Here is a 26,617-nt window from a genome sequence, read left to right as displayed (position 1 = left end):
TTAAAAACACTGATGTTACAATTTAGTATAAAGATCTCTCTTTTCCACCAGGGAGTTTGGGACCTACGGCAGCCCCTTACCCTCCCCCACCTTTTTGCACGTCCTCTCATCTACTTCCATGATTGGATCTCATAAGCTCTTTTGAAAAGACTCCTCAGATTGATATTAAAGAGTATGTTAATCTCCCTCTGCTTAGAAAGTCCTTGTTAAGCATAGTTTTCAAATAAGGCAGGTTTCACTTGGGATGCCAATATTAGATAATGTCCTACACCCCGCTTTTATCTTTCCGGAAGGAGAAGAGCCTTTTAGATCTTACAACTATAGTAAATCCTTGGATCGCCGAGTAACTTGTTCCGCGAGGGTTCCGCACGAGGAGCAAACATTTCTCATACGTTTTACCGTGATAAAGAAGCGATGTCTTGCAATTCGAATAGTACGTGATGACAAATGTCACGTGACCACAACTGAGCCCACGGTTCTTGAAATTTGCTTTGATATACAAATGGTCTGGATTACAAGCATGTTTCTGGAACCATGTCTAAGGCCTTCCAGCCAGTGAGTGTGGAGTCAGGTTTCCTAGCTGAGCCTACTGGTCTCCAAAAGTCTAACTGCCCTGTTTTCAAGCCTCTCACCTGAATTCAGCGCTTTTGAAGGGCTGCTGGTTCACAGTTTCATGATAACCCCAAGTCCTTACACCGCCAATGGAGAAATGGTGTGGCAACCCTGGGCGGGGGGGCAGCGGGGCGCAGCCTGGGACTCCCGTCAAGACAGACTGTGCAGAGGGGGGCGCCTGGGTGGCTCAACTGGTTAAGTGTCCGATTCTTGATCTCAGCTCAGGTCATGGTCTCATGGTCATGAGATTAAGCCCCGCATCGGGGTCCGTGCTGGCAGTGCAGAGCCTGCTTGGGATTCTCTCTCAATTCCTCTGTCTCTTACAGGCAGACAGTTTATTTTTTTATTCGAGAGATAGAGTTCATGCCTGCAAGGGGGATGCCGGGCTCGATCCCACAACCCTGGGATCAGGACCTGAGCCAAAATCAACAGTTGGTTGCCCAACCAGACGAGCCACCCAGCTGCCCCTGCAGGCAGACTTTGAAAATAAATTGTTTCTGGGCAGATTTTTCTTTTCTTTTTTTTTTTTTTTAAGGTTTGTTTTGAGAGAGAGAGAGCGAGCGAGCACGAGTGGGGGAGGGGCAGAGAGAGAGGGAATCCCAAGCAGGCTCCGCACTATCAGCACAGGGCCTGATGCGGGGCTCGAACCCAAGAAGCTGCGAGATCATGACCTGACCCGAAACCAAGAGTCGGACGCTTAACCTACCGAGCCACCTAGGCGCTCCCAGACGGATTTTTCAATACTGACCGATGACTCCTAAATATACACGTTTGCCCACCAAACCAGTCCACGCTTAAAACCGGGATTTTACCAACGTGTTATTTTTCCAGAACAGCACTGCCACACTAGTACATTGTAACAGGACCCATCTGCCATCTTCCTTCAAACGGAAAGACTCTCTGAGCTCACGGTGGCCGATTTGTCCTTGAATTCTCAACCAGGCCTCAGGTGGCTCCTGTTATGGAAAAGCTGCAACCCCAGCAACTATCCAGGTTCCCTCGGGGTTTCTGTTTGTTCAAGCGCTTGGCCTTCCGCACAGGCCGGTGCCGATTAGCTGGGACGGCACAGTGTGTGGCACCAGATTTTCCTCCTTCCCTATAGTTGCTGAAATTTCTTTACGAAAACATTGCCAGCGTCAGCAGAAAACCCGGGAAACCTGATTCAACCCCGGGCTTGCCTCCTGCCTGTGCCTGGCATCCGCGATGCTGGGCAGCGGAGGGCCCGGCGTGTAAACAGAGTAGGCCGGGACCCGTGGCCAAGTCGCGCCGATCCATTATTCATGCCCACGTGTGCGAGTGCACAATGTGAAACTGGTGGCAGGATGAAGGAGCCCGGACCCGGAGAAGGAGAAACACGGACTACAGCGTGCGGAGAGGCGAGTCAGGACTGATACGGGCGGCCCACCTTATCTGAATTCTCCTCCATGTAGCGTAAGGTATACTCATCAGCGTTGAGCAAATGAAACAGGTAGCCGTTCACGTTCACTCTGGCTCCAATATACAGGTCCTCGGCCTGGATGTATTCCGATAGTTCGCTTTTAAAGACTTCTTGTCCAGGCTTCTTAACACGAATTCTTTTCAAGAACATCCCACCAGTAAACCCTATAGAGAAAGCAAAGAGTTTAATGAGTAGCCTTTATTCTTCAAAGAACCACACAACGTGCCTTTTGAGGGACTTCGTGCTCAAACACAAGAGCGGACGACTTAGCCTGTGAACTCACAGCTGCCTATTCTTCTCAGACCTGAGGGGAGAATGAGTCAGTGGGTGAACAACAGACTCCCTAGGTGAATGTGGAGAGGAAAAAGAGGTGTGGCATTCCAGCCTTTTCTCTCCTCTCTCTGCTCCCTTCCCCAAACCAAACGCTTAAATAAACACGCAGCAAGTTGCCTGCTGTATAACCAGCAGCATACTGGGAACTGGGGCCTCAGGAAGATACTCAGCTTTAGAGCACGTTTGGATAGTACCACGTAGAACGTTCCTTACCTGAGCTTATTTCCACCTATTTGTCCCAGATGGCGTCTTATATTTATTGCAACGTGCAGCTTAAATAGACGATGCCCTGTTTTTGATGTTTATTTTTGAGAGAGAGAGAGAGAGAGAGAGAGAGAGAGAGAGAGAGAGACAAAGAGCGAACGCACAAGCACAAATGGGGGAGGGGTAGGGAGAGTCAGAGACAAAGGATCCGAAGCAGGCTCCAGGCTCTGAGCTGTCAGCACAGAGCCCGACGCGGGGCTCGAACTCCCGGACCGTGAGATCATGACCTGAGCCGAAGTCGGATGCTCAACTGACGGAGCCACCCAGATGCCCCGAAAATGCCTTGCTTTTGGAAAGGAGCTTACTTAACTGTCTGAAGATAACTATGGGAGTCCCGGAACTTTTTTTTTTTTTTTTTTTTTTTTTTTTTTTTTTTTTTTTTTACTTTTCCTACAGGCTACATATCTTTGCTTCCTGTAGCAATGCCACACATTTCTTACTTTCCGGAATTCTGACCATTTCATCTGCTCTCCTCTGGGGGTTATTTGCTTTTTGCCTCTTGCAAAGCAATGAGAACTCAAGATGGGAATCCGGTATCTTCTAACGGATGCTGATTTGAAACCTTCAAGGCATCGGAGTACAGCACGAAGACAGATGAACTTCGGGGGTCAGCTTCATCCCACTACTGACACATTCAGAAACGAGAGGTGGTGGAAAGACGCGGGCTTTATAGCCAAAGAGAGCACCTGGCTCTGTACCTTGCTAGATGATCTTCAGGAGTTATTGCACGTCTCTGAACCCCTCTGAATTCTCACCAATCAAATGGGAATGAAATTCGCAGGGGGCTATGAAAACGTGCCTTTCAGGTCATCTGTTGTGGGGAACGCAGTTAGCAAAGGCTTTGGCAGCTAGGCTCTGAAAGCCACCCCGGAGTTTGGACCGAGGTCACGCTTCCCACAGCCTGCTGGGTAAGGCAGGGATACTGACGTAGGCCCATTCCTGCAAGAGGGAGGCCCCTCCAAAGAGCGACTTTGGCTCCAGGACTCCTGGTCAGCCTTGCTAAAACGTGCTCAGAAGCTCCCTGCAACCTAAGACATTCTCTTTCCTTTCTTCCTTCCCTCTGTCCGTCACAGGAGTCAGACAGGCACTGCTGTCCGTCAGCTCTCTGGCCTCTTCAGGCTCCTTCTACAATTTCCCTCGCCAGCATTTCCCCTAATAAATCTCTTGTACGTTCAGTCTCATCTTGAGGTTTGCCCCCTGGAGGGTCCAGACTAACACAAAACCTCATAAAGTTCTTGTAAGGGTAACAGTGGGTACTCAATCACGGCTGCTACTATAATTAGTAAGCTTATAGTTGATTTCCAGCACCCTGTTTTCTGAGTGCTACAATCTGTTTGGCCAGACTCTTCCCCACTCTAGATGTACAGTTTTGTTGGTTTTTTTTTTTTTTTTTAATAGGCTCCCCACCCGACACGGGGCTTGAACTTCCCACCCTGAGATCAAGAGTCACATGCTCTACCAACTGAGCCAGCCGGGCGCCCCCAGGGTTGATCTTTTGACCCTGAAGAGCATGACTCCTATGTGATTTCGTATTTTAAGAGTTGATCCCTTATTCAGATCACTACGCAGCCTTAACTCTACAAATCATTCATTATTCATCGGTGTGCAGAATGGCTCATACAAGCTCATAATGGCCGCTTGTTAAATTTTTAGGGATTTTGCAAGCCAGTTGTTAGTGTTGCTTGCTTGAAATGGACTACAACCATGGCAGTTGGCAAATGTTTTGACAAATTGGGCCTTTTTAAATTGTTTTCAGAGAGCCGGTTCTCCAGCACACCACTGATGATTCTTCCCAGATGTGCCTAAAGCACAGATACAAGTTTTCAGCGTGTTGGGACAAAGAACAGAGCCCTGCAGTTCCATAATTTGGGGAGTCAAAATCAGTGGTTCTCCTCAGCCACGTCCACGGTATCAGCACGCTGCAGAGACGCGTTCCGTGCCCCCGGGTGCTGGAACCGTGGCCGGAGCCTCAGACGGACAGAGAAGCCAGAGGAAGGGAGGCACTGAAGATGAAATCTGTTAATCTGGGACTGTCTTAGAGTTATGCAAAAATTTTATACGTGGTACTCAAAAATACAGATTTCCTCGTCTTGCTGTGTTTGGGTGGAACTGGTGGTAGACAGACCGTGATTCTGAAGCTCCTGGATTCCACAGAGGAACCTCAGAGGCCACAGAGGAAAGGGGGACAGTATCCAGAAGGAAGCATCCAGAGTCCCCCAGCCCTGAGTCAACCAAACTGTTCCTCTTTCATCATTTTATATGTCTGGGTTCCCATTTAAGAGATCTTTGTAAAGTGAAGTTCAGTGGTTAAAAAAAAAAAAGGAAGAAGAAGAAAGCCACGATCTTAGTCATCTAGGCCATAAAATCAGACCAGGCTCTCTAACTTTCAAAATGAAATGGCTGTGGGGCGCCTGGGTGGCTCGGTCGGCTAAGCGTCTGACCCTTGATTTCCGCTCAGGTCATGATCGTATGGCTCATGGGATTGAGCCCTGCGTCAAGCTCTGTGCTGACAGGGCAGAGCCTGCTTGGGGTTCTGTCTCTTTCTCTCTCTGCCCCTACCCCGCTCATGCGCGCATGCTCTCTCTCCAAATAAAGAAATAAACATTAAAAAAAAAAAAAAAATGAAGAGACAGCTACTTGTTCTGAGAAAATTGCAAGAAGAGAGCTGTGTCTCTTACCTGAATTCCTCTCTATAGGTTCAAACACTGAAATCGTGTCATCGCTGAGAAAGTACGAAATGACAAACATCCTGTCCCGTTCCACACGTTTGTGTGTGATTAGTTTTGCAAAAAACCGGAGTGTATTGCTTATGTTGCCATAGCTAAATGGAAGAGAAATGAGAGTTACAGCCTTATTACATATGTTAAAATAAAAAAAACTTGCAAAAGGTGTGCTATATATATATTTTTTTAACTGCAGTATGACTGACTTACAACATGGTTATCAGTTTCAGGTATACAACATAATGATTCAATATGGTCACCAAAGTAAGTCTACTCACAATCCGTCATCACATAGTTATACGTTGTGTTTCTTGTGATGAGATCTTTTATTATTATTAAATATAATTTACTGTCAAATTGGTTTCCATACAACACCCAGTGCTCATCCCAACAGGTGCCCGCCTCCATGCCCATCACCCACTTTCCCCTCTCCCCCCGACCCCCCTTCAACCCTCAGTTTGTTCTCAGTATTTAAGAGTCTCTTGTGATGAGAACTTTTAAGATCTACTCTCTTCACAAGTTTCAAACATGCAATACGGTATTATTAACTATAATCACCATACTGTATATTACATCCCCAGGACTTGTTTCATAATTAGAAGTTTGTACCTGTTGACCCCCTTCACCCATCTCCCCCATCCACGGGATGTGCTACAGTTTGGATAGTGATATAAACTCTCTGAAGTTGAAAAAAGTTCAACCACCTCCTTATTAAGGCTTTCGATCCAAATGCAGAGCAGTTTTCTCAGTTAGTTAAAATATCCCTTATTCTTTAGACGGCCAGGGGAAGTGCCCCCTGTACTACATTAAATATGATAGACCTGCCCCTTTATAACACATATCACCCATACTGTGAGTGCCTATTACGTGTCTTTATAAACCATCGTCTAATATAATATTTTTTGCATTGTAGGTGCCCAATAAATGTAGAAAGTTGTTAAAAGACCCACATAGATTGAAACTTGCACTTAGAATACAACAGTCCGGTAGATGGAAGAAGGGATCAAATTCTAGAATCAAAAGTTCCCAGGGACGCCTGGGTGGCTTAGTCGGTTAAGCGTCTGACTCTCGGTTTCGGCTCAGGTCACGATCTCACGGTTCAGGAGTTCGAGCCCTGCATCAGGCTCCACCCTGACAGCACAGAGCCTGCTTGGGATTCTCTCTCTCTCTCTCTCTCTCTCTCTCTCTCTCTCTCTCTCTCTCTGCCTCTCCCCAGCTTGCAAGCACACTCACTCAAAATAAATAAATAAAACTTAAAAAAAAAAAAGTTCCCAAAGTTCACTGCCTGGTCATTGAAGAAATTAAAATTAATTCATGGTCCATCAGGAGAAGCATGGCTGTGGATATCAGCTGGTAAAAGGTGGCCTTTGTAAAATCCTAAACCCTCGGGGAGGAGTTTGATCATCAAAATCCTTGCCTCAAGGAGGCACAGAGTAAAATAAACCATGAACTTCATCACTTCCCTGTCATAGCTCCAAGCAGGGAGGCCCCCCGCTTTCAGATTCTCCTATGCCGAAAATTATCCTTTCCCTGCGGTCACAGCGACGAAGACACAGCAACAAAAATCATATTTCTGACTTGCCTTTCTCTGCCCCTTTCCCCCAAGTGTCTAAAGAAACGGCTGAAAAGGCGTGGTACCAAATTCCCAGCTATGTTGGCGTAAGGCCTCACGGGAGATGGAAAGTAGCAGTTTGGGAGGCTAGCCTTAGGGTAGCCCGGGCCAAACAGCCAGGTGCCCACAGCTCTGTCTTCTTCCTTCCTAGTTTCTGTGGCTTCAGACAGACCTCAGATAGCATGGGGGCAGCTATACCTGGTCAACCATCTTCTCTGGTACATAAATGGATTTGTGACTAACAGATTATGGGGGCACCTGGGTGGCTCAGTAGGCTAAGCATTTGACTCTTGATTTTGGCTCAGGTCATGATCTCATGGTTCTCACGAACCTGCATCGGGCTCTGCACGGACAGTGTGGAGCTTGCTTGGGATTGTCTCTCTCTCTCTGCCCCTCACTTGTACTGTCTTTCTGAAAAATAAATAAACCTTAAAAAGATAGTAAGTAACAGATTATATAACCCGTCTCATGAAAGACCCATTAACTGTTACAGATACCTGAAATACCACCCAAACAACTGAAGGAAGTGTAACGTCAGGCCAAACGAACACTACTGTAAACTTAGCTTCTTAGAACTTCCATACATTTAGAAGTGTGGATGGTCAGTGTGGGTTTTTCACATTGAAAATGCCATTGGTTCACCTACGTCTTGTGTTCTGGAGAACTCATCAGTCAGGAATATGATTTACTCAAACAAAATCTTTAGAGCCGCGGTTCACAAACTTTGTTGTGTTTAAAGGTCACCCGGGGAAGCTGTTAAATATACAGAATCCAGAGTCCTACCCCCCCAGAGATACGGATTCGGTAGTTAGCTTGCATCTCCAGAAACCTGCATTTTTAATAAGCTCCCCGGGAGATTCTGATGAAGCGGTCCCCCAGAGCACACTTTGAAAAACACCGTTAGTATCTTCAGCTATTTCCTTGACTAATAAACTAATTATCAAAACTGTCTAAACTCTCTTTTTATCACAATACTCCCAGCGCTCGAAAAACTAGCATTTTCCCTGCTTCCTATTATATCACCTATATTGCTCGACCTGGCTTTCCGGGCCACGGCCAGGTTCAAACACACACCCCTACAGGTATTTGCCGTAACCACCTACACCATACAGTTGACTCTTGAGCGACACGGGTTTGAACTGCACAGGCCCACTTCTACGTGGATTGCTCTTTTGTTTTTATAAATACGGTACTCTACAAGGAATAGCTTGGTCATCCACTTCTCAGTGTATATTCACTCCCTTGGTGATCTCTTCTAATATTAGGTCTTTAAATCCCATGCTGATGACTTCCAAACTTCAGTCTCTAACTCAGACCTGTCTCCCAAACCGCAGACCTGTATATATATCCAATTGCCTACTCAGTATCTCCACTTGATAGCGAAGAGACATCTCAAACTTCACTCGTGCCCATACTGAACTTCTGTTCTCGCCCCACACCTACTCTACCTATAGTCTTTCTCCTCTCGGTAGATGGCAACTCTATCCTCCCAGTGGCTCAGGTCAAAACCTTGGAAGTCATCTTTACAAACACCTCTCTTCTTTCAGACCTCCAGTCCAAATCTGTCAGGGAATCCCATTAATTCAACCTTTCAGAATATTTCTGGAATCTGCTGTCTCGTCACTTCCACGGCACCCACCCAGGTCCGAGCCGTCGTAACTTTTCTCTTGGACCGCTGCGGTAGCCTCTGAACTAATCTTTACTCCTACCATCGCCTTTCTACAGTCTACTCTCTACGCTGCAGCTAGAGTGATTTATTTTAGAGAGCACGTGCGAGTTGGGGAGAGGGGCAGGGCTGGGGGAGAGAGGGAATCTCAAGTAGGCTCCAGACTCAGCGTAGAGCCCGACGCAGGGCTCAACGCCATAACCCTGGGATCACGACCTGAGCCGAAATCAAGAGTTGGACGCTCAACTGATGGAGCCACCCAGGCGCCCCTGGAGTGATTCTTTTAGTATATAAATGACATCAAGTCGTTCCCCTGCTCTAACTTCCCAAAGGCTCCCCTTATCACTTGAAGCCAAAAGAATCCTTATAATGGTCTACAATGTCCTATAGGATCTGATCCTCTATTACCTCTCTTAATCGGTCTACTCTGTTCCTTCACTCATGTGTTCTATCCAGTTAGCCTGTTCCTTGCTCTGGGTCCTTACACCAGCTCTTCCTTCTGCCTAGAACAGATTTCCTCCCCCTCCTTAGTAAGGTCCATCCAGACCGTGCTATTTTTTTTAAGTATATTTTTGAGAGAGAGAGAGCACGAGCAAGTGGGAGAGGCAGAGAGAGGGAGGGAGACAGAGGATCTGAAGCAGGCTCTGTGCTGACAGCAGCGAGCCCGATGCGGGGCTCGAACTCACAGACCGTGAGATAGATCGTACCTGAGCCAAAATCAGATGCGTAACCGACTGACCCACCCAGGTGCCCCAGACCACGCTTTAAAAAAAAAAAAAAATGAATCCAGGGGTGTCCCTTAGCCCCACACTACCAGTTTCTCTTTATTCTTTTCATAGCAACTGATTACAGTCTTGACTTTTCCTGTGGTATTTAACACCTTCTACATACTCACGGAACAAACTTATTTATCATCTGAACTGCGCGCTGTCTGCCTCCCCCAGCCAGAAGGTAAGTTGTAGGAGGCTAGGGCTTTGCGTCTGTTTTGTCCACTGATGGATCTCAAGCCCCCTAGATCAGTGCTCCATACCTACTCAAAACCTCACAAACAGTGGGGGGCTATAGTCTTCTGGTTGGAAGAGATGAGAAGATTTCTTTTTATTGACGAGAAAAAAAAAATTCTTAAGAGAAGGAAAACGCATGACTGATGGAGACAGCAGGTGGAAAAACATCTGAAGCAAGTCAGAGATGAAGATTAAGCCGTGGAGTTTTGGGTGCTAGATGGCTATGAATAGCCCAAGTCTGGGATGATAGCTTTCCTGGTGGGAAGTCACTTGTCTCTTCTATCCATAAAAACTGGAAGGGTGAATGTGTATTCCATTTACTTCCTTGCTCATCCGTTCCTTCTCTTATTGGGCAAAATATTTAATGAGCCCCAAGTCCGCAGCCAGCACTGTTCAGACTCTGAGGGAAGCAGTTAAGCTAGCCCCTGCCCTCAAAGAGCTCTCGATCTAGTGGGGGGGGGGGGGACACCACAATTACATAAACAAGTAATTGCCACACACCCTGATAAGTACAGCCTCTGTGGAAAGAAGGTGAACTCCAGGAGTCGGACCTCTCTGGGCTCAAATCCTAGTTCAACTAAACATTAGCTGTGTGAGCTTGGGCAAACTGCATAGCCTCTCTGAGCCTCAGTTTCCTCATGTGAAGAATGGGTACAAGTAATATTATGTACTTCATGAGGTTGTTTTGAGGAATAGATGAGATCAAGTATCATAAAGCGGTTAGCATACCATAACCACAAATCGCTTATTAGCGGTAATACTATACTATTATTATTATTTCTAAAGGTATGATCAGCAGAGTACTGTGGGCTCGCAGAGAACAAAGTAACTAATTCCATCAGTGCAGCAAGGAAAGAGATTATTCTGGGGACGCCTGGGTGGCTCAGTCGGTTAAGTATCCGACTCCTGATTTCAACTCAGGTCATGATCTCACGGTTTGTGAGGCTGAGCACGGCCCCCCCCCCCCCCCCCCCCGATGTCTGGCTCTGTGCTGACCGAGCAGAGCCTGCTTGGGATCCTCTCTCCCCCTCTCTCTCTCTGTCCTCCCCTGGTTGTGCGTGTGTGCGCGCTCTCTCTCTCAAGATAAATAAAAACTTGAAAAAAAAAAAAACCAAGAAAGATATTATTCTGGTTCTCCCAAGTCAGACTAGACAATCTGCCCAGCAGGCTACCACAGTGAAATGTTACCCAGAAAATAAAGTCTCCATTCCATTAAAAACCTCACAGGCCTCAATCTGGAACTCCCAACGATTTCCTTCAACGATTCATTGGATGGTGGATCACCATTAACCTCGTGCAACGATTAGCACCCAGGAAAATTTTTAACAGCAATATGCATATAGTCAACATATGTCACATACAATCGCGCGTCTCAATTCACAGTTTATCAGCATCAAGAAACTGTTGTGCGTGCTTTGTGAGATCGTCTTCCTTAGGTTCTCACAGTTTTAAAACCTTGGGTTATTCAAACTCCTGTGTAAGTCTCCCGCTGAATGTGCCAGTTACTATGGAAACAAGGTCACTGTGTGGGAGGAGCCTGAGGGAAGCGTATTCCTGGCACAGAACGAGCAGTGGACAGAAAGAAACAAAATTAGACACATTTGTGCCTGTACCACCATTGTCCAGCCACAACAGCATGACAAGGACGTGGAATGCTGTCTACAGTCAGTGCTCTGTGGGCAAGTTGATGCGGTGTAGACAGAAAGAGAGACTAAGGCAACTACCCACAGGGAGCTGTTTTCCCCCGGGTTCCAGAAGCAACACCCTAGATCATATTTCATCTTGTTTACTTATAAGAAAAATTCCCTCTCCTTTTACAATTGGACATTCTTCTTGCCCGCCTCCTTCGGGTAGCTGCCCTGAAAAACAGCAGTTAGTGAAAAGTATCCATTGGAAGTCCGGCTCTGGAAATTCACTGCAAACTCTATTATCTAGAAGGGGGGTGGAGTATGAGCTGGTGTCCCTCTTAAGTGACGGGATTCAGTGGCTCTCAAAGCCTGGTGCCCATCAGAACCCCCTGGAAGGCTGGTTAAAACACAGTGCCGGGTCCCACCCACCCCCACCGCCAGAGTTTCTGCCTTTAGTAGGTCTAAATTCTTGAGGCCCAAGAATTAAGATTTCTAACCAGTGTGGGGGCCACACTTGGTGTAGCATTAATTTCAAAACTTAAAAAACAGAACTCTAAAGTCCTTAAAAGTAAAGGAGTATTTCTTAAAAAGTAAAGGTCATCACATGATGGCAAAGATAGCCTTTTAGACACCCTATACGATTCTCCATATATTTTCGGCATTTTTACCAACACAGCAAAACTACTGTTCCCTCTGTGTCAAAATGTTCTACAATCAGGGGTGCCTGGGTGGTTCAGTCAGTTAAGCATCCGATTTTGGCTCAGGTCATGATCCCGTGGTTCGTGGATTCGAGCCCCGCGTCGGGCTCTGGGCTGACAGCTTGGAGCCTGGAGCCTGCTTCGGATTCTGTGGCTCCCTCTCTCTCTGCCCCTCCCCCACTCGTGCTCGGTCTCTTTCTCAAAAATAAACAAACATTGAAAAAAAAATTTTTTTTAATGTTCTACAATCATATCTTATCTCCTTACATTTGATCAAATTCAGAATGCTTTTTCTTCTCCTCCACTGGTCTTACTACACGTTCCCTTTAGTATTTTTCTCCACCCGTTCTCCTGACTCAGTATTTCCCTCACACAGGACTTCAATGTTCAGCCCACATCCTATTCAAACGTCTGCGACATTTTCCCACTTTTTCCCCCAACTTCCCTCACCAGGGCCTGCTCTCCCTGCAGAAGTAAACAGCAGCCATGGGCAGTTCCCACATTCTATACATATTGATGGGAGGGGCAGATTTTTCCTCGTGTATATCAGGAATAATTTTCAAAGTCCAGCTTTTGAAATTATATTCACCCATGGGAGCAATCTACAGTTACGAAACTCAACCAAACCTCTCAAATTAAAACAGCATTAATTGGGGCGTCTGGGTGGCTCAGTCGGTTGGGCGTCCGACTTCGGCTCAGGTCATGATCTCACAGTCCGTGAGTTCGAGCCCCGTGTCAGGCTCTGGGCTGACAGCTCAGAGCCTGGAGCCTGCTTCCAATTCTGTGTCTCCCTCTCTCTCTGACCCTCCCCCGTTCATGCTCTGTCTCTCTCTGTCTCAAAAATAAACAAACATTAAAAAAAAATTTTTTTTAATAAATAAATCAATAAAATAAAATAATCACCCGGGGGTCTCACTTCAGCAGCACACATACTAGCGTTAGAACAATCCCGAGATCAGCATGGTCCCTTGGTCATCAGGATGACCGGCAAATTCAGGAAGTGTTCCGTCTTTTTAAAAAAGTAGAAATAAAAGATAATGAAATCAAATGACCATTCAATGGTAAGGATGTGGAAAGGGATCCCCCGTGCCCTGTTAATGGGAATGTGAACTGGGGCAACCGCGATGGAAAAGAGTAGGGAGGGTCCTCAAAAAACTTCAAACCACCACATGAGCCAGTAATTCTACTTCCGGGAATATATCCGGAGGAAACGAGACAGGGTAACAACCTAAGGCGTCTAGCGACAGATGAATGGATACAGAAGATGCGGCTTATATCTGCAATGGAATATTATCCAACCGTAAAAAAAGGAGGAAATCCTGCCATTTACAGCAACACGGATAGACCTTGAGGGCATTACGCTAAGTGAAAGGAGTCGGGCAGAGAAAGACATGATCTCACTTCCACGTGGAATCTCAAAAAACCCAACTCCTAGAAACAGATCAGGTTGGTGGTTGCCAGACTTGGGGGTGGGTGGGCGGGCTGGGGGTTGGGAAAATGGGTGAGGGGGGTCAAAAGGTACAAACCTTCAGCTACAGAAGATCAAGAAGTCCTGGGAACGTAATGTACGACAAGCTGACCACAGTTAACAATACCCTATCGTGTATTTAAAAGCTGCTGGGAGAGTAGATCTTAGAAGTTCTTATCACGACAGGAAAACAAAAGTTGTAACTGTGTGAGGTGACCGACGTGAACTGATCTTCTGGTGGTGACCGTTTTTTTTTTCCAACATATATACATATCCAATCTTTATGCTGTACACCTTAAAGTTATAGAATGTTCTAGGTCCACTGTGTCTCAAGAATCCTGGGAAAACTAAATTCGTTGAAAAGCTCTAACAGCATGTTACTGGACTTTGAATTACATGGGGCTAAGCATCATCAGTTCCACCATGAGGCCTACAGTATAAACCCAACACATCTGGGAAAGATCAGACCCAAATCATGGTTCCCTCAAGCACCTGTTCTTCTCCATGAACTTCTTAAAGTTCCTCTGATGAGGTGTGGGCACAAGGCCTATGCAGGTGCGGAGAGAGTCCTCTTCGGAACCAAAGCCGTTATAAGGCGGAAATTTCCTTTCTATCTTTGGAGGAGGAGGAGCCTTGCAAGAAATCGAGGTAAAGTTCTCTGTAACAAAACAAAGGCAAACGAGACGTCAATGGTTTTTATTTTGGTTTGGGTTGCTTTGGGTTTTTTTTGTGTTTTTTTTTTTTTCGCCCCGATTGTGGCTGTTTTGAAAGGTTTGTTATGTTTTCAAGATGGACTATTTTAAACTCTTTCAAAGAAAACACAGCAAAATCCTCGGAGGGTAGGTTTCAATCATGTTTACAGAAACCAAAGAAGTCACTCAATAATCGCCATTGGTTCAAAAGAGAGAAAGGAAAAAGAAACTGCCTATGTCAAGTAAGTAAACATTTCTCTTTTGTCATCACATCCCCATTTCTGACTCTTTTCTGTCCTCCTGTGATTTTCCCAATGATATGAAAATTCAAACTTGGAACGTTCTGCCACCCGCCCATCCCAGATTTTAACCTGGAATTTAGCCCTCTCCCGTCTTCAGTCAACACTCCCTAATCAAACTCCTTTCCAAACAGGCCTGATTCCTCACTGTTTTGCCTTTACCTTCCCCAAGCACCATCCCCTCCTCCTGCGTCCCCTTCTTCAGACCTCTCTCTTTTCCTCTAACTCAACTCCAGGCCATGGCACTTCCCCATCGAGTTACAAAACCAAATCAAAACTTCTCACCAGCCACGGCTCCAGGTTGCAATTGTACTCAGATGTGATGGAGGCAGAAAACCAAGAATAAAGCTGAAAACAAATACACAAAACTTGAAAGAATAGCCACTGCTTACTCGCTCAAAGGGAGCGTTCTGGGTAAATGTCATTGCTTTTCTTTAACTCATCATCTGTGTGGATGGAGCGATGGACAGAGGGCTGGGGACATATTTGCAATTGCCTGGGAACTGTTAGGCACTCGTCTGTGAGGCTGTATAATCTCCAAGTCATTTGTGTTTGCCCCACCACAAAGGGCAAAGAAAATGCCAGAATCTTTCGGAAAACAAACACAACAAAACATTCATGACTCTAAGGAGTTCCGTACAAGCAAAGATTTCCTTTTCCCCTGTTAACGTTTTTTTGTTTGTTTGTTTATTTTTGACAGAGAGAGTGAGCGAGCGTGCGCAGGGGAGGGGCAGAGAGACAGGGAGACACAGAATCCAAAGCAGGCTCCAGGCTCCCAGCTGTCAGCGCAGAGCCCGATGTGGGGCTCGAACCCACGAACCGGGAGATCATGACCACAGCGGAAGTCGGACATTTAACCGACTCGACTGAGCCATCCAAGCGCCCCTCTGCTGTCAGACTTCCAATAGAAGAGTATAGATTTAAAGCACAACTCTATAATGGAAAATACACATCAATTTGTCATCCAAGGCAACCAAAGTCTTCGAATTGAGGGTTTTGTTTTGTTTTTTTTTACTGATAGATCAAAAGGCTAAGGGTCCGAGGCTATTTCTAACTCCCGATTTGAAAACATTTTCAACTTTCACATTTCCTTAGACTTCCTTATTTCCTTAGCCTTTGTGTGAAATCCCCTCGAGCATAATCCCCAAAAGAGTATTGTTCTGCCCTAACAGAAACCGTTCACAGAAGACATATTGGCGAAGAGAATGCCATCAAAGATTTCTCACTGGCTCAGTGAAAGGGACCAGCCAGGCAGCCAGTACAGAAGTGGCTTGCGAGCCTCTCCTATTTCTATTTTTGTGGCAATTAAAATCTTGGTAATAAAGAGGAAAGTTCAAATCTTGGAATTAGGTAGAGCTGCAGTCGACCCCTATTATTGTTAACCGGCAAATCAAACACACCACTGACTGGTACCTTCATTTCAGGGAAAGGACCACAGGATGGCAGGGAAAACTCTGTGATTAGCAGCACATCGGGGCGTGATCAGTTTCTTCTAACAAGGGGACACATGCATACATACGACTCTGCGTACAAATCTGAACAGTGTAACCAAAAGAGGACATATGCTGAATCACAAAATAATTAAGAATGCATTCTATACCTCCCCCCCCCCGCCAGAATTACAAGTTTTATAAGTGTTGTTTGCTCTCAACTACATAATTTTTGCAACAGATTTAAGTAACAAAAGAACCAATTTCAAGCTTTCCTCTGCACCCACAGCGCCATCTAGTGTATAGAAGCCGAGGAGTGTTCCCCTCTATCATGCCTGACTTTTTCGTAGCACATACATCTTTTTCTCTGGGTAATCGTGTACACCCACAAGGCTTCGGACTTGCACCTATGTTTCCTGTCTTTGGTTTTCCATCATCCCAGCATCTTGCATGCTTCAGATATTAAAAAAATGTTCCTTGAATAAATGAAAAATTATACCAGTTTTGTACACAGCATCTTCCCAAATATCTTCTTAAATGGCACCCTGCTGAACTCTGAGACACCTCTGTCACTTCAATGGCCTGATTCCTCTCATTCCGAGCGAGTTGTAAAAGCAAATATACTGAGTGCCTATCCACGATTAACTAGATTCCAACAAAATTACAGAAAGGCGATGTTTTTAATTTTTTTTTAATGTTTATTTATTTTTGAGAGACAGAGCGTGAGCAAGGGTGGGGCAGAGAGAGAGGGAGACCCAGAATCTGAAGCAGGCTCCAGGATCCCAGCTGTCAGCACAGAGCCCGGCATGGGGCTGGAACCCACAAACCACGAGATCGTGACCTGAGCCGAAGTCAGGACACTCAACCGACTGAGCCACCCAGGCGCCCCAGAAAGATGATGTTTTTAAGACGAATGTTAATGATCCTTCACTGTGATTTTTACTATTTGCCATCTCGATTGGAAACAATGCTGGAAAATGCCTTCAATCACCTCAAAGTTCATCTTTTTTTTTTTTTTAATGTTTATTTATTTTGAGAAAGTGAGAACATGAGCGGGAGAGGGGCGGAGAGAGAGAGAGAGAGAGAGAGAGAGAGAGAGAGAGAATCCCAAGCAGGCTCCGCACCATCAGTGCAGATCCTGACACGGGGCTCGATCTCACAAACCAACCATGAGACGGTGACCTGAGCCAAAATCAAGAGTCAGCCACTTAACTGACTGAGCCACCCAGGCACCCCTCAAAGCTCATCCTGTATGTTCTAGTAACCCAGATACGGACCCAGATTCTAGGAGGCCTGAAGCTTACATAATTTGGGAGTAAGCGCTTCAATACAAAGAATGCCAAAATTGTTAAGACAAAATTAGGATCGGGGCTTTGGACTGGGGCTCAGGCCATGGAAGAATCCTAAAGCTCAGACTTCATTAACTTCATTAACATCAAAATAAACCCCCCTCTGCTTGTACCCAATACCCAGGTCAAATGAGTTTGGTGGGATGTTCATTTCGGGGGCAAATAATTAGTGAATCACATTATTCTTGAGCCCTCGCTCGAAAATCCTTCAGGGACTGTCCATTCCTCAACCCTCTGTGCTTCGCGGCGGACGGAAAAAGGGGCAAAATTGTTAGATCCGTTGAGGCCACGGGGTGCAACCAGAAGCAGAGTCTACGACTGACGCCGCAGCTTGGGATAGCTAATTTGCGCCAATGACCATTAAATTCTCATCTTGGATGTCCCACCGCTTCCGGCGCCAACAGTGCAGAGTTTGTCAGGAGGCCAGAAAGAAATCCACAAAATCAAAGATGCTTTAAAGAATGCTGCTCATCTTTACTGTCAGTACAGCCTAATATGCACTTAAAAGCAATGGAAACAGCTGGTTTGTTGTTGCTGGTGTTGTTGTTGTTGTTTTACTAGTTTTGGCTGTCCCAGCCACTAAGGTTCGATGATAAGCAAGTCCTCCTATAGCAAAGAAATAATAACCCAAGGCAGGAATTCTAGGTGAGAACAGGTTACATTCAAGTCCCCGTGCCTTCAGTGAGAGAAACTCCTGCTGGAGCCCCTGGAGCCTTTTCTAACCTTTATGCTACAGGAAAGCCCAACAGGCATCCATCTGCCGGTCCGCATGCATCCACACGAAATCACGAGGCAAGTGACATGCTTACAGGCCGGCAGGTGAGCCAGGGCCAGCGGATGGCCGAGCTGCCTAGTGGGAGAGTCACATTGGAATGTTCCATGCAAGGAGTCTATGGAATCGCTTTCTCCTTAGAGTCCTTGAACGCACAAAAGAACCCTCATTTTGTTTTAGGAGTCAAACTGGGTTTTACACAGGGGCACAAATCTCTCGTGGAATTCTATGGAGCCCTCTGCTTCTACATAAATAGAAAGCTTACCCCTGCACCTTCCTTGGGACTGTGACCAACCCCTTCTCTTTGTCTGTCTGCCATTTTTTTCTCACCGCCCCCCCACCACCACCCCAAATCTGCTGAGGTGTCATTAGATAGGAGAAGGTACTAAAAAGCACCAAGGTGGCATTTACAAATCTCTCCCCGGCCCCTCTTAGGAGGTCCCAGTGGTGTGGTTAGCGCCTGTCTGCGCCTTCCTGGACTGCACTGGCCACAATTCCTGACAAGGGAGGAAGTGCGACCACACTTACTGACGGGACTCTGTTCTAGTTTGAACTTCAAGGATACAAGAATATAATGCGTAAAATGCGGTCTTCTGAATTTAGAGAAGCAGACGAATTCTAAACTCAATCGAGATGTCAGATGTGACTGTATATGAGTAACATGAAGTACGCTAATTTAACCTCACCAAAAAGTCAGAAAAGGCAAAGTAACGATTACCAGAGAATGCGGATTCACGACCCACCCACCCCCGCCCCGCTTGCACCATGGATATAATTTCTAGTCATTACTTACATTAAGTACACTGTTGTGACTCAAGAAATGCTGTGTAATAATAGTGTCTGTTAAATGGGATATTTTAACATATGAGAAATATAAAAAGTCAGCGTGACTATAAAATGCATCATAATTTTGCATTTGCATAATTTTCTGTTTAAATGCACGATGCTCGTGTTATATTAGCTTTAAAGGCACAGACTCCTTTTTTTTTTTTTTTTTTACATAATGCATAATTGTATAGAGTGACCCAGAGAAGTGAGCAGAAAGAAATTAAGCGCCAGGGATCAACCAAAATGGACCATCGGGCATCTAGAGCTGATCTGTTTGCCGAGGACGGCTAGATTTAGAGGACGCCAGAGAAGTCACTCTGTCTCTGCCAGTTCCCTGCAAACCGGTTAGGAGACTAACAACATACCATGTCTCACCAGTACCACGTTCATTTTCCCAAATGCAACCTTTGCAGTCTCGAAATCGAGCTGGCAGACAAGCATTAACCAAATGTTGGGGCTTTGCGCTGAAGGGATCAGATGAGGTTTGGAAACCTTTGCCACGTCCTTCACATTAAGACCATCTTTCAGTGGGACGGAGGTCAACGTCTTCAGTTAACTCGTCTTTTCTATATATGTTTTTTTTTCTTCTTCTTCAAGTTTTAAGCCTACCCCGAAGACTTACTGATTCTACACAGGCATCAACATTCATTAAAAACCAAATCCTCCTTCCCAGGGATCTGCGGACCACTAGCAACTCCTCCCCAACAGCCACCACATGCACATGCCTGGCTGCCTCGTGTTCACAGTCCCCAAAACTAATGTGCCCAACTGCGTCCACGAGAGAGCACGACTTTTAGACAGTAACAGAAGAGGCTACCGATGTGGCCCCCTAAGGCCCGTGCATTGTGACTAATCTGGCAAGCAAATGCCGTGGAACAAATTCCCTTAATGAACGGAAGAGTGAAATCCAAAGTGTTTTTTGTGCCAACCCTTTGTGTATGCTGTGTGCCTTCTCCCACGACAGGAAGATGCCCAGGAGGCCAGGAATGCTACACAATGGGAACACCAAGACATGTGAGGTGCTCATTCTAGTAACAAAGTGCCTTGTCTCAGACAAGAATACGGGAGGAAGCACTACCCCCCTGCCCCCCAGCTCCAAACCCCAACCTGGGAGGTCGGCAACCCTCCTCCCCACCATCACTTCCACTCAGGGACAGGTACCTGGAGCAGGGCCCAGGAAGGGGGCAGGGCTGGCTGGCAGGTTTCACAAATGAGGGCTTTGTTGTTCGGGTTTCATGTCAGATCCTCTGCCTGCTTCTATGATTCTCGTAACGCCACGGAACACGCAGTAGGTTTCTGTGCTCCTTCCGGCCTAAGAAACTCTTTAACTCCACAGCTCCTAAGTCCTACTACAACAACCTGTACCTAGTAGGTTCTTTTTTTTTTTTTTTAAGCTTATTTCTTTCTTTTGAGAGAGAGGGAGAGAGAGAATCCCAAGCAGGTTCTGTGCTGTCAGCACAGAGGCTGATGCGGGGCTGGAACTCACAAACCGTGAGATCATGACCTGAGCTGAAATAAAGAGTCAGACGGTTAACCGACTGAGCCACCCAGGGGCACCCCGCCCCCCAGTAAGTTCTTAATAAACCCCTTCTTCTCATTCTGAACTGAACTCATCTGAAGAGAACGGATGTCTAAGGAGAGAGAAAAGCTGGAAACATGGCTGGGCTTCACCAGGAAAGGTAGAACAAACTGGCACGAGAGACTCAGAGAACTCAGATAAGCAGTATACCCATTGCAGTAAGCAGGAATTCAGTGAAAAGAAAAGCATTCAGATTTCCATTTCAGTTGCTCGACCGGAGAACATGGAGCCCGAGCTGCAGTCAGGCAGAGGGTCGGCTGTAAAGGAAAACGGAAGCCTCTGGCATCAGGTAGACAAGTTCAGAGCTCAGCTCACCCTTCACTTACTGCATAGCCTTCGACAAGTCAGCCTCAGCTTCTTCACCTCAGCTTTTTAAGCCTTTAAAGCCTCGGCTTCTTCACCTCTAAAATGGGGACAATGAGTCTCGAATCGTTGTTAGGAGTAACACAACAAACGCCTACCAGCAAATGCTCAATGAATACATGGTAGCTATTCTGAGCTTAGCATTTGCAACTGAAAAGCAAAATCCTAAACTACAGAACACAGATTCTAAATTTTTAAACGTTATTTTTTATTTGCTTGATTTTTTTACATTTATTTATTCTTGAGAAACAGAGCGACAGAGCACCAGCAGGGGAGGGGCAGAGAGAGAGGGAGACACAGAATCCGAAGCAGGCTCCGGGCTCCGAGCCGTCAGCACAGAGCCCAACGTGGGGCTTGAACCCACAAACTGCGAGATCATCACCGGAGCCGAAGTCGGACGCTTAACCGACTGAGCCACCCGGGCGCCCCTTGATTTTTTATTTGATAAGAGAGAAAGAGACAGCACAAGTCAGGGAGGGGGGCGGAGGGAGAATCTTAAGCAGGTTCCACGATCAGCACAGAGCCCAACGCAGGGCTCCATCCCACGACCGTGGGATCATCATCTGAGCCCAAATCAAGAGACGGACGCTCAACTGACTGAACCACCAGGCACCCCGAAGTATTATTTTCTAAGTGACATACGTTTTACTTACCAATTCCATATTTAGTCTTGTAATAAGTCTTCGTAAAGTTATCACAGTCGCAAAGAAGCACTTTTCTTCCCCACACGTTGATGGTGGCTCCTATGAACAGGTCACTATCTTTGTAAAACTCCTGGTCTACTTTCCCAAGCTAATAAACACAAAGGAACAAGGCGTTGGCGCCACAGACCCTCTGAAGACTTACGCAAAAGAAAAAAAAAATTGTAAAAAAGAAAAAAAAAAACAAACCCTCATTTGTATCATTTATAATCAAGACACCCAGTCAATGTTAACATCTGGAAAATACGTGTGTATCTATTCACATGTGTGCTTGAGCCTGTTTAGGATTGACAGAGGTGCAACGCGTACGTTTATATATTCATTAACCGCGTTCACAATCAATCTCACAAGAGAATCTGTGACGCACCCCGTATCTCAGGTTCCAGGAAGGTCACACCGGAAACAGCAATGAAACGTGAGGTCCCTCACCTTGTATTTATCCAACAGGTAGCCGTCTGCTGGTCTCCCTGTCAAGCCACGATACACGTTAAGAACTGCTCGATCTGTTATCTGACCTGGCTGATAGACTCCAGGTGGGCCATACTGGAAGAGAAAATCCAAACGAGGTACGGGTAGGTGGCTTACTGAACACAGAAGATGGTCGTGGTGAGGGGCCCAAGCCGGAAATACGCATCGTATGAGAAGGGGACCAAAACACACTGCCCCAAACACGCCTCTCAGGCGTATGGACTATTTTGAGCTGGTTATTCTGAAGAAAACAGCAGAGGCAGGAGGAGCTGGGTACAAGGTTCCCTTTTGTTTAGCCCACTGAGCCACCCAGGCGCCCCTCTCAAGTTTCCCTTTTGTAGAAAGCATTTACATCTATAAAGGAAATCTCCATTTGTAAGAATGTCTCCCTCTGTGTACCAGGAAGAGAAGGCAGGCTGAACATCTCTAAAACCTCTGACCAGCGGGGAAGACGACTTAAATCTGCATTAGCCAGCGCACTCTTGTTCACTGTGCTTTCCTTGGTGACCCCCTATCACCGGCTTCCCTCCCACCTGGCCACTTGACCCCCCAGTAGCTGGAGATGGTATTTAAGGTGGTGGCTTGGGCCATTTCAGGAAGTTCCTCCATTTTCCTAAGTCTCTCTCATGACTACGGGAGGTATACATGTTATTCAACATTTGCTGGGTTTTCTCCTGTTAATCTGTCTGTCGTTACCGGGGAGGGGAGGGGTGGTCTCAGCCTAAAAGGGTAGAGGGAAACTTAGTTTTCCTCCCCCAAATACGGTTCTCCTCTGCCCTCATACTCCATCCACCTCTCCCTCTACTTCCACACCCATCCTTCAAGGCCGTGCTAAAGGGCTGTCTTTTCCCCTGACCCTTCCCGTCCTCCTAGCCTGTCCCCAGTCCACACCTCCATAGCACCGACCACAGGGCTAGACCGCTCCGTGTGGTTTCTCTGAATGCCTCACCGGCAGCCATCTTTTTTCCTCTTCTGGAAACTACGAGAAACGCCCTGAGGAAGAAACCATGCCCTGCCCACATCACTCAGCTTAGCACCCTGCCCAACCCTGAGCTCAGGAAGCACTAGCCAGCAGAGAGGGACCGCGTGGAGAGGTGGCAAGAACCCCAGAGTGCAGGCGGCCTCTACCGGAAACCGTGGCCCGGAGCAAGCCAGGGTACTGCTCCACTCCACACACCAGATGTGGTCCCAGCGGTCGCGTGAGCTGCAGGAAAGGTCTTAACCAACTTCACTGAATGGAAAGTGACCCGTTTATCACATACAGAGGAGGAATCTGAATCATTCCTGATAGGTGTGACATAAAACACAAGTTCAAATGTGCGAATTTATGACGTGGGGGGGGGGGGGGTGAGTCAGCCAAGCAACATAGAGAAACAGTACCTTTGGAGCATTTTCTCTTTGCCACTTACTAGCTACAGGACTTGGAGCCAGGTATTTACCTTCTGGGAACTTCGGTTGTTGTTTGGGGTTTTTTTAAAAAATGTTTATTTTTATTTTTGAGAGAGAGAGATAGAGCACCGGCGGGGGGGGGGGGGGGGGGGGGCGGGTAGGGGCAGAGAGAGAGGGAGACACAGGATCTGAAGCAGGCTCCAGGCTCCGAGCTGTCAGCGCAGAGCCCGATGCGGGGCTCGAACTCATGAACCGTGAGATCGTGACCTGAGCCGAAGTCGGACGCTTAACCGACTGAGCCACCCGGGACCCCCCGACCTCCGCCACCCCGAGAACTTCAGCTTTGTCGTCAAACTGCAGTAATAGTACTGATTCCTTGCTCTCTCAAAGGATGCCTGAGTGTCGAGGGACTGCTTACTGCTTTTTTTCTCTCTCCACCAGGAGAATGGAAGTTCCATGAAGCAGGACTTAATCCATTTCTTTCTCACTGGAACCCCCAGAGCTGGCACACAGTTGACAATAAATATTTGCTGAATGAATGAATAAAGGAAGCAACGAATGTCAAGACATACCGCAAATGTCCAGTACGTCATTGTTACTTTTTATAATTAGTCTACTGGTCAAAGCCATTCTAAAAACAGGCTTCCCAGGCTACCTGAGCCAAAGTCGGAGGCTTAACCGACTGAGCCACCCAGGTGCCCCCATCCCATTCAGCTTTTACAGTTACTTTCAAAGGGAGGCCTTGTGAACAGCGTTTCAGAGATAGAAAAATACACTCAGAGAGGTTAAGTGACTCACCGAAGGTCACACAGCTTTTAAGGGGCAGAGCCACAATTCTAACCCAGGTCCTCTGTCTCTCTGTTGTTTCTTCTGCCCCCAAGTTACTTAGCTCTCAAATGGCCATAAACATGTAAGAATCAGTCCAACAACTCTTTTAATAGTAACTAAAATGCAAAAGCTGTCGTTGATGTTAGCCAGTGGCTAGTTGGTGACTGGTGGCTACTTTCCTAAGAATCAGTCCTGGGCATATGCTTGTCGTGGGGGGAGGGGGGGTGTGTGTGCACGTGTGCATGTGTGTTTGCACACTCAGAGCTTAGACCAAAACCGTGCAATTCCTCAGTAGGCTACAGAGGCCAGAGGCCAATGCCCCATCCAAGGGCATGAGCAATTCTTCTAACTAGAGAGTCACTTACTTTCCGAAAACTGATTACGAACTCAATGCTGAATATGTACTTCCTCTCACATTTGACTTCTTTTTCTGTTTACTTGCTTGAATTCAACCCAGAAAATTCCAACTTCAATTTGTTATATGCTCTATATTACTTTCATAGATGTATGTATTTTTTTAAGTTTTTATTTATTTATTTTGAGAGAGAGAGAGAGAGAGAGAGAGAGAGAGTGAGTCACAGAATCCGAAGCAGGCTCCGGACTCTGAGCTGTCAGCACACAGTCCGATGCGGGGCTCGAACTCGTGAACCGTGAGATCACAACCCGAGGCAAAACCAAGAGTCAGACACTTAACCGACTGAGCCACCCAGGTGCCCCTCACACATGTATTTTAACACAGAGAGCACAAAATGAAAGTTTTCCAAACACCCGTACTAACACTTGGTAACTGTGGTCATTGCATAGTCATAACCCACAACATTCCAGACAGTGAATGGTGAGTCTTTTGGCCCGCAAGAAAAACTCAGAAAGTGGTTCCGTGTCTGCGGCTCACCTTGGGTAGCTTTTTCCTCCGGAGGAACAACGATGTGGCATCCCGGCCTGAGCAGGGTGGCATCACTTCTTTGATTTCGATGGTATCGTCGCACAGAAAGTAATGCAGAATGAGTTCTCGACGGTCCCCGAACATCGAGGCTGAGTCGTCCCACAGGCAGAAAAAACGTAAAACCTTCCTATTATACTCAAGAAACTGTTTCAGGGTGTCATAGGACTCATAGGGACGTAAGGGCTCCATGCGGTCTAGCGTCTGAAAAATGGGGAAAAAAGGTCAGTAAGAGTGGTTTTGCATAATCACTTCTGGGATACACGCAATCAAAGTACATGAAGAGATCTTTCCCATAGACTATTCCGGGATATTTTTAAAAATTTCAAAGGACTTATGACATACGTGTATATACACCAACAGCTAGTTTTTGCCTTAAAAATACAATCCAGGGGCGCCTGGGTGGCTCACTCGGTTCAGCGGCCGACTTCAGCTCAGGTCATGATCTTGCGGTCCGAGAGTTCGAGCCCCGCGTCAGGCTCTGTGCTGACAGCTCAGAGCCTGGAACCTGCTTCGGATTCTGTGTCTCCCTCTCTCTCTGCCCTTCCCCCTACTCACACAATGTCTCGCTCTCTCTCAAAAATAAGTAAACATAAAAAAAAATACAATCAAGTAGTAGGAAGCTTTTAATATTAAACAGTATTTTAGTACACTATAGTTTGATACTGTTTTTGAAAACTGGTTTTTCTCAAAGAGTTAAAATTCCTTTTTTTTTAATGTTTATTTTTGAGAGAGAGTAAGGGAGGAGGAGCAGAGAGGGAGACAGAGAAACCCAAGCAGGCTCCACGCTGTGAGCACAGAGCCCAACACGAAGCTCGAACTCACAGACCATGAGATCATGACCTGAGCGGAAATCAAGAGTCAGACGCCAAGCCGACTGGGCTACCCAGGTACCCCACAAAGACTTCAAATTTTTAAGAACACACAAAACTAATGTGTGGTGACAGAAGTTAGAACAGTAATTGCCTCTGGGTAGGGGAATGACCAGAAAGGGGGAGAAGGGAAGTTTCTGGGGGCGATGGAAATATTCCGTGTCTTGATTTCTGTGTCACTTACTAAGTCGTATACGTTTTTCAAAACTTTGTTGATCTGTACGCCTAAGATTTATATACATCTGAGCCTATGGTAATTATGTCTCAACCCCCCAAAGACACCAGTTGGGCCTTTTCGCTGAGAATCTGTATCTGTAGATCCTTCTAATGCATCCAAAGATTTTTGTAAAAGTCAAGGGAAGAAACAAGTCATAGTTTTATTTTGCTCCAAAGCTTTAGATATCGAGGCTCTGGAAGGCTATGGAAACAGGAGCAGAGCCAATGGAGAACCGCCGCAGTCTTCTTGGTGTGACTTTTCTAGACTTGTAGGTCCTCAGAGCAAAACTGTCTCGGAGCAAAACTTCCCCCATTCTACCTGATGCAGCTAAACAGGACGATTATAAAGGAAGTGCTCACCGGCAGGAGAGAGGCAGTCCCATATCGGGTTATGTAATCACATTTGTAATTTCTCAAAACGTGCTCTCCGTCCAGGGCAGTTTAT

General features: G+C 46.4%; 1 protein-coding gene across 2 annotated transcripts in view; it reads right to left on the bottom strand.

Moving 5' to 3' along the window:
- Positions 1-26,617, bottom strand: part of EFHC2 (EF-hand domain containing 2) — a 202,288-nt gene that overhangs the window by 84,782 nt on the left and 90,889 nt on the right. For both annotated transcript variants that reach the window (XM_081793385.1, XM_081793386.1), the window contains 6 exons: positions 25,037-25,288; positions 21,889-22,002; positions 21,412-21,550; positions 13,939-14,104; positions 5,326-5,468; positions 2,018-2,214 (listed from right to left, as the gene is read on the bottom strand). In XM_081793385.1, the coding sequence (XP_081649511.1) occupies positions 2,018-2,214; positions 5,326-5,468; positions 13,939-14,104; positions 21,412-21,550; positions 21,889-22,002; positions 25,037-25,288 (1,011 nt within the window). The remainder of the gene's footprint in view (positions 1-2,017; positions 2,215-5,325; positions 5,469-13,938; positions 14,105-21,411; positions 21,551-21,888; positions 22,003-25,036; positions 25,289-26,617) is intronic.

This window comes from Panthera onca, chromosome X (assembly GCF_046562875.1).
Source record: "Panthera onca isolate mPanOnc1 chromosome X, mPanOnc1 haplotype 2, whole genome shotgun sequence".
Classification (NCBI taxonomy): Eukaryota; Metazoa; Chordata; class Mammalia; order Carnivora; family Felidae; genus Panthera; species Panthera onca.
Note: the sequence above shows the minus strand (reverse complement) of the source record. Positions and strands in the feature narration are given on the sequence as shown.